Genomic DNA, 8418 nt, shown 5'->3' on the forward strand with positions numbered 1-8418 from the left:
ACCCACGAAAGCTTATGCTCCCAATACTTCTGTTAGTCTTAAAGGTGCCACAGGACCCTCTGTTGCTTTTGATAGTTCCACATATTATTTTGGTCCAATGATATTATTAATAATAGTTACTGTTTCTGGTAGCAGCCACTACAAGTGCAGGAAGTAAATGATGCTGAAGAGATCAATGGTTGTCTGACCCCCACCCACCTATACATTACATAGTTGATGTCACAGATCTAGTGTTCCCTCCTCCCCTTTTCTCTGCTTCCAACCCAAATTCAAAAGATCTGGATTCTCTCAGCACCTAGGAGAGAGGATTCTAACTAATTGATCAATGACCATGCATGGAGGACCCGATGAATCCACTGATCAGTTAGTAAAGGACTGGAAGTCTGGTGAAAACATCAGTGAACAAATTTAATGGGTTTATCTGTTTGTTGCCTAATAATTTTGAGAGTTTTTCCTTTACAGCTTTGAAGCAGCTTTGGGGTGAAGGGAATCATCAAGGAGCAATTGATGATATGGTGAAGGAGCAGGCTACAACGAAAAAAATGAAACCCATGAATGTCCTGGAACTCCTAAAAGATCGATCCTTGCGATGTCAGTTGTGTTTATTGATCATCATTAGTGTTACCATACAGCTTAGTGGTATCAATGCAGTTAAGTACTGTATTCTCCTCACTTTAAACATTATTATAAGTCATCACTGAGGAAGCAACATATTGTAATACCAGGTGTATTCAAAGATATGAGGCGAGCCCACATAGTCTAAAGATTCAACAAACTTCAATGCAGCCAAAGCTCTGACACAACAGCGGCCGCTTCCCCTAAAGGTGCAGACAAGTACACAGTCCAACAAAGCATTTGTTACATTTTCCAGTCCCCTAGCTTCTTTCAAACCACACCCACCAACAATCCAGCTAATGGGAAGGGAAGTCCGTTACAATATGTACACTTAATAGTAGGAGGAGTAAAAAATGAATTTGAAAGGCAACAAATCTAAAACTGATAAAGGGATTACACTGTATTTTAAAAAACAATGAATAATTAATGCACTCAGTTCATTGCCACATAATATCACTTAGTCCAAGAGTTTAGTAGGACTAAAAAATGACTTGACATTTATATGGACAATGAAAACATCCTCAGTTCAGTATATATATTTGTAATTTACAGAGTTATATATACCCTCATGCTTCAGGACACAAGTCAGCAACTAAGCGCTGGGGATTAGGGAAAATCTTTTGCTATGGGCAGTTTATACCATAATTGTCCATTGCAGGGATTCCTAGACTGAGCTTAAGGCCAGAAAGAACCAGCAGATCATGTAGTCTGATCTCCTGCACACGACAGGCCACTAACCCCCTCCCCCCACCCAGCTACCTCTACATTGACCCAATAACCTGGATTAAATTTAAGTATTACAATCATCCTCCAGAGACTAAACTATTGTGTGCTACAGGCAGAGAATAGGAGGGACCAAACTGCACCTAAGGCCCCTGCAGTGGCATGGAATTGATTTTGTGTGATATACCCAAATGAACTCTTGCACCTTTTCTCTGAAGAATCTACTATCAGCCACTATCAGTAAAAGAATACCAGGCTAGTTAGACCCAACATGGCGATATTTATGTTCCTGTGTAAGTCTTCAAGACCATTGGGCACCGTGAGTTCTGTGTTTCAGCATAATAATGTTCCATTGGTTTGTTGCACTAACTTTTTTTTTTCTCAAAACCCCTAAGACCACTGCAGCTATGGTACAAAGCTTTCATGAAACCCACCTAACCGTAAACAACAGCAGCCCCATTTTTATTATTATCGTTGTTAATGATACAATTTTTCTTCCTTCTGCAGCCAGAAAAATTGGACCAGATCTTCAGCTGGTGTGAATCAGTTCAGCTCCATTGACTTCTATTAAGTTACATCAATTTATACCAACTGAGAATCTGTTCTACAGTCTTTCTAAGGATAGTAGGCTTTGTGCACTTGCACTATGGGAATCTGTCACATTTTGCAAGTCTGCAGTTGAATGTCTGCGACTCAGTCCTACTCACCTCATTCACCCGCAACTCCCCTGAATTTCAAGGAGAGCTGTGTGTGAAAGCGGGGAAGGGGTTTTGACTTCAATTCCTTTCTCCTGATTCTCAATTTTCCATTTACACTGGGGGCACGGGGGTTACGCCTTACATTGACAGGCAAAGTTTACACAGCTCAGAATGGAGGTTAAACATGCATTAGGATCATAATATTTTTCTATTACTAGCTTGAGCCAAAAATACTCAAGCAGCTTGTAATTTCCCAGTTCCTGATTTTGTGATTTGGCAAAGTAATGGACTTTCAGTATATCCACAAAGTTGGAAAGCTCTTTAAGTAACTAATCTTCCACTGAAACTATTAAAATCTGTTCCCATGTAAACATAGAATATCAGGGTTGGAAGGGACCTCAGGAGGTCATCTAGTCCAACCCACTGCTCAAAGCAGGGCCAATCCCCAACTAAATCCCCAAATTGCCCCCTCAAAGATTGAACTCACAACCCTGGGTTTAGCAGGCCAATGCTTAAACCACTGAGCTATCCCTCCCCCCTTTCACATAAATGTTAGAGTAAGAGCTCAATATTAACTAGACTATTAAGTACACACCAAGTTAGTGGGTGAGAAGCACTCTCTCTGCTACCTGGCCCATTACTCAAACAGTCTTGCACAGGTGTGCTTCAGTAATTTATTTTTTAAATGGTTTCTTTTGTTACATTTTCCAGATCTATTTCTACGCCTTTGACGTGTTCCGTACAGCCGGATTTACTCAAGATCGTATCCCCTACATATCTCTGGGAGCTGGGACCTGTGAGTTCTGCGCCGCCATAATGTGTGTAAGTCACATTGCAGTGGGAGTTGGCATATGTAAAATGTATGGGTGGTGGATAGTTCTCTGAATCAATGAAAAGGGAGGTTCTATTTCTGCAAAAGGATTTTCCAATATGAAGTAGTGGGCTTCTCTCCTGTTCTTTGACTGCATCAGGTAGTCGAGTATAGACAAGGCACCAGCATTTCTATCTCCATGTGATCTATCCTGAGTCAAAGCAAGTTCAGATGACATGATGGAATAAACACCAGCAGACACTAGTGCCTTGTCTACACTAGTGCTTCCACTATTGCTCTCACTGGAGGACCTCTGCTAGTGGCAGTGCAATGGAGGGAAATTATAATTTTTAAAAAGCTCTGGCATTGGGATCCATAAAAGACATTGCATCCCCAGCTGGTAGTAACACAATTTACTGGAACATCTACAAAATAGGGGGAGCTCACTGAGAAGTACGGTGAAGCTTGGCAAGTGAAAGAAGATGTGGTAGAAGAACTTCAACTCTTTACTATGGGCCATTTAGAAGGTTGAGTTTAAGTTCTTGAAGCAGAATTGAGGCAGAGGTGAGGACTAGACCTCTCGATCCTCTTAACCTCAGGATATGTGCCCCAGATTCTATCTCTGACAAACTCTTCACTTGCATACTTAGCTCATCCCATGTTCCCGCCTAGTGTCTACTCAAAGAGAGCTCATTCAATGGAATTCACCTTTCTAGGAGTTCTAGGGAGGCATCTACACAACAGGAAGAGCAGAATGGGCTCCTGAAAAGGACATCATTTCTGTTCCATGTCTCCTTTCACTTGGGAGGGATACCAATTGCCAGTTCCATTAGGAACTTGCTTGAAAAAGATTTGGAATCCGTGAAAACTAGAGAAGAGACAGGTCCTGCACAAGAAAGAGCTGCTGGCACAATGGGACTACTAGTACTGTTTTTCATAGATTACAAGACCAGAAGGGACCACTGTAATCCTAGTCTGACCTCCTGCATAACATAGACCATAGGACTTGCCTGAATTAGTTCTTGTTTCAACTACAGCATATAGTTTAAGAAAGAGATCCAACCTTGATTTAAACATTTCCAGTGATGGGGAATCTGTCACAACATTCGGTAAGTTGTTCCAATAGTTAGTTACCCTCACTGTTAATACTTATTTGGAATCTAAATGTGTCTAGCTTCACCCATTAAGGCAGCCTCTAGCCATTAAGGCAGTTTTGAGGCAGCAAAGCAAGACACTGCGTTCAGAATGGAGATTTGCCTGTTGAGGTCAAATAGCTCATTGAGTCATGGTGATTAAGTAACACATTTTCCTTGAAACTTTTGGTAGGGAATTTTTTTTCCCCTGAACGGCTCTAGTTTTCATATTGGCAGGGGCTACATGGGAAGTCAGACACAGGAAGAGAAAAAAGACAGAAGGGCATATGCCAGCATCCCTCACCAAAATATAGTGGTAGGATATAGAAAAGACCAGTGAAGTCTGGAACCTGATTACAAGTTTATGGACCTATTACACGCAAGACAGATTAATCCTGGTGAAGAAATACCAATACAAAAGACAAATAGGAAAGGTAGTGGCTGACTACCACTTTTGCATTTTGTGCCCTTCAGAGCCTCATCATTGATAAGTTTGGCAGAAGGATGCTGCTGTTGTGGGGATATGGACTGATGGCTTTGATGCTCATGCTCCTCACAACAACTCTCTCCCTACAGGTAAAGAAACGCTCCCTTTCTCTGTGTCCTTGACCAATAACTTTCCTAGTTGGGATTCTTCTCTGCAAGAACAAATAATATCTATAGCGCTCATTCAGTTAGTTCTTAAATGTTCTATTTGTGACTTTCAGAACAGTCACCTCCAAAAAAGGAGAGACAATTATCTTCAGGCTGAGACTCCTTAAGGTTTTCCAAACCATGCTGGCAAGAAATCAGCATGGAAGTCTATTAAGGTATTAACAAACACGGTCTACTGTCCCTTTGTCTTCCCCTTTAGCATCAGTTCTTCTGGATGCCCTACTGCAGTGTTGCTCTGATTTTCCTGTTCATTGTCATCTTTGCAACTGGACCAGGTTAGTACATAGATGTGAGGGGGGGGGGGGGGGGGGGGAGAGAAAGAGAGAGAGAGAGATTGGAAAAAGAATGAATCATTTAATATACTAACATGAAGGGACTATATACTGATAGCTGAACAAATTAAATTCATCATAATATAAATTTAAAATATTTATAATATTTTGCACAATTATAGCCAGTGTTTGGTATTCAGATTAATACTAAGTATTACTATTTATCCCATCACCCTTGGGAATGGGCTAATAGCCATTCTGGCAGCATGTTCTAGCCACGTCCCTTCCTTTCGCAATATGCCCCCTAACACTGGGGGCTGACACATTATAGAGCCATTCTAGCTCCTCTGTGTGGCCTGGGAAACACCCTTACAATGGAGGTATTCTTTGGAAGCTAACTCTACTAACTATTTACTCTTAAGAATCTGACTGTCGATCAAATATGAAATATAAAGGCTATATGTGAATGTTAGTAGCATGACCTTGATTGGATCACACCTTTATAAGTTACACTGTCATAACTTCTTTAGTGTCAGGGGCTGGACTATTTACTCCAATAAAAATTAAACAAGAAAAGTTCTTTTAAGTCACATGGATCAAAAAAGGAAGTTTACCAATGAAAAAAATCTGAGTTCCTCCACTTGGAAAGACAGAAAAAAGAACTTACTACTAAAAATACTACTGACTGTGCATGGACTATTAGAATTCAATGCCTCTGATTCTTTCCCCCGCCCCCCCCCCCTTAGACCAGTGTAAACTAGTGGTAATGCCACTTATGTCAATGGAGTTATACTAGTCTAAAACTGGTGTTAAATTGGAATCTAGTCTAATATCTGTAAACTTTACACTAAAACTTCACTGGATTTAAATTAGCTTAGAAATGAACAAGCATTTATTTTTATGATTTAATTATTATTCTGAGAAATCTTTTCCTTTCCAGCTGGAGCTTCATTCCCAGTCATGATTGAACTCTTCACCCAGTCATCCAGATCATCCGCATTAGTGATCTGCATGTCTCTACACTGGGTAGGACTCTATGTGATCGGGATGATTTTCCCATACGTAGTGGTAAGTGAATCTAAATTGAGCTCTTCTTGAGGATGCCTGATTAAAAAAAAATGTTTTGAGACTATTTCTGTGCCAAAGCAATGGCATCACAGCACACCGGCATATCAGGAAGCCTGGGTTTTGGAACAACCATAACATCCTTGCTTCCTAGCCATGGGTAGACATGCCTTAACACAGAACTCAGCCCTTATCACTGAGGTGAAGAGTGTGAGATTGCTCCATTCTTTGAGTGCTATATATGTCCTCCATCACCATTTGAAATTAAGTTATCTTCTTTAAAAATTCCCAAACTGTAACAGTCAAGGCTAACCAGGGAAGAGAATTAACTTATTTTCCTCTCTCTTTTGGTTTTCAGAAAAGCCTCGGTACCTTCTGCTTCCTCATTTTTATGGGCTTCATTTCGATCTCATGGATTCTCATCTACAGGTTCCTTCCAGAAACAAAAGGCAAATCAGTCATGGAAATCAAAGAGGGATTCAAGCATTTAAATTTCAGGAAGAAATTTCAGGCCATGGGAGAGAATCCCTCTGACAAATATACCTCATGTACCAAGTTGTGATTGGACAGAAGAGGAGTAATTTCTTAAAGGGACAGAAAATGGTGTCACACACAGGCAATTATAAAAAAAAGAATGTTAGCTTTAATATTTTACTCCTATTATTCTGTATTCCATATTCATTTCTTCGTGCAAACAGACTTCATAGAAGATCACCCCATTTGATTCTATAACACGAGTGTCTTTCAGTATCTAATGGACACCATCACGAGTTACATAGTAATGTGCATTTCATGTTAAGATTCCAGTTTACAAAAAACAAGTCAAATGTGTACTTGCATACTTTTAAAGTCACCCAAACCTTAATTCTGCCCATGTAATACCATTGTAAGGACACTAAGACAATTTGGCTTTGCAATATATACACATATTATAGATAATAAATAAGACAGTTTATATGCCTTAATTTGTTACCCTGTTGGTCACTTTGACTGTGCTGTCCTATGGCTCAGTAACCATGTCGATGGAGCACACTTTCATCCAAAATGGGTAACTCATAGACAACACTGAATTTGAGAGTCAACTGATGTTAAAACCAACAGAATATCACTTACGTTTGTATTCCTGAAGTATCATCATTTTTCCTATCCTACAATTCAGGTTGGGCTGGGTCAGACACAACTGTTTGCTTCTGCGCTTAATCCAACCCTTCTAAACCTTGTCCAGTCACTGACAATGAGGGCTGGTCAGGAGTTTACTGACAATGTTTTTTTGACAGAAAATACCCATTTGCAGAGAAGCTTTATAAGGTCCAGGATGAGATTTCCACAGTGATTTGAACCTGGGTCTCCAACATGCCAGGAGAATGCCCTAATCAATGGGCTATATCAAGAATTCAAACCTGGGTGTTCTATATCCCAGATGAATGTTCTAATCACTGAGCTATAGAGTCAGTCTCTCTCTCTCTCTCTCTCTCTCTCTCTCTCCCCCCTCATTTTGTTGGAGCTGCTCAACTTTGTATAAATAATTAAATATTCATTGGTCAGACAAGGAAAGACACTGATGGAAACAGAGATTTGAATCTAGGTGCCCTATTGTAGGGGCACTCACCTACCACTGGGCTACTAGCTATTCTGAGGTCTCTCTCTCTCTTTTTTTTTTTTTGCGCAAAGCATTTCAAAAGATCTGGTTTTCCTTCTGCATTGAAATGAAAACAAAATTCTGAAACCTCAGTTTTTTAAGAAACAATTCTTGTTTTCCAGTCAGACCTACTGAAAATATTTTAATTCAAGGTAAACAATACAAAAACATTTGAAAATGTATGAGAATGGCGTGACATGACGTTCCATGAGCAACTCTGTTCTGAATCACTTCCCTGATCTCAGTTACTCAGAGTATTCTCACCAGCAAGTGGAACAATACCCTGTGGAACATTAACAAGAGAACTGACTGGAACGGATGTTTGGAATTCTGAAAAATGCACATGTTTTTCTAAGAAACGTGTATTCAGATGACTGGAATAGCATACGGGTATAGCGCAAAATACCCTTGTCAATGCATTTGCTATATATGTCATGAATGACTCAATAGTGAATTGGGTAAGCATAAATGTCAGTATATTTAAATATTTAAATGTTAAAGGACCTGATCTTCCCTTCCTGTTTTAGGTTCAGAGGGAATGAAAATAACCAAAAGCCACATAAATGTCCTAAAATCTGTAGAAGGGAAGAACCACCAATATGGCACATTGTCCCCTCCTTCCTGAGAGTGAAATATGCCACATTACTGTGCATAGCAAGTCTAGAGAGCTGGGAATCTACACTATGCTCCAGTGGAAGCATGAAGGGGACTACAAACTAGACAGTTACTCAAAAGTTTCAAGAATATGAAAGTAATCTTCTTTAAAAGAAATCAGGTGTCTGGTGAGACCATGCTATAGACCAGGGGT

At 40.0% G+C, this 8418-nt stretch overlaps 1 protein-coding gene across 1 annotated transcript in view; it reads left to right on the plus strand.

The window, feature by feature from the left end:
• The window catches only part of LOC112103653 (solute carrier family 2, facilitated glucose transporter member 9-like), a 22116-nt gene extending 14698 nt beyond the window's left edge, over nucleotides 1–7418 (plus strand). The window contains exons 7-12 of the mRNA XM_026660528.2: nucleotides 383–650; nucleotides 2748–2858; nucleotides 4455–4556; nucleotides 4834–4909; nucleotides 5847–5974; nucleotides 6330–7418. Coding sequence (XP_026516313.1) covers nucleotides 383–650; nucleotides 2748–2858; nucleotides 4455–4556; nucleotides 4834–4909; nucleotides 5847–5974; nucleotides 6330–6533 — 889 coding nt within the window. The 3' untranslated portion in view covers nucleotides 6534–7418. The remainder of the gene's footprint in view (nucleotides 1–382; nucleotides 651–2747; nucleotides 2859–4454; nucleotides 4557–4833; nucleotides 4910–5846; nucleotides 5975–6329) is intronic.
• The last annotated feature ends 1000 nt before the right edge of the window (nucleotides 7419–8418 follow it).

The sequence above is a fragment of the Terrapene carolina genome, unplaced genomic scaffold, assembly GCF_002925995.2.
Source record: "Terrapene carolina triunguis isolate 2854851 unplaced genomic scaffold, T_m_triunguis-2.0 Scaffold790, whole genome shotgun sequence".
NCBI classification, from domain to species: domain Eukaryota; kingdom Metazoa; phylum Chordata; order Testudines; family Emydidae; genus Terrapene; species Terrapene triunguis.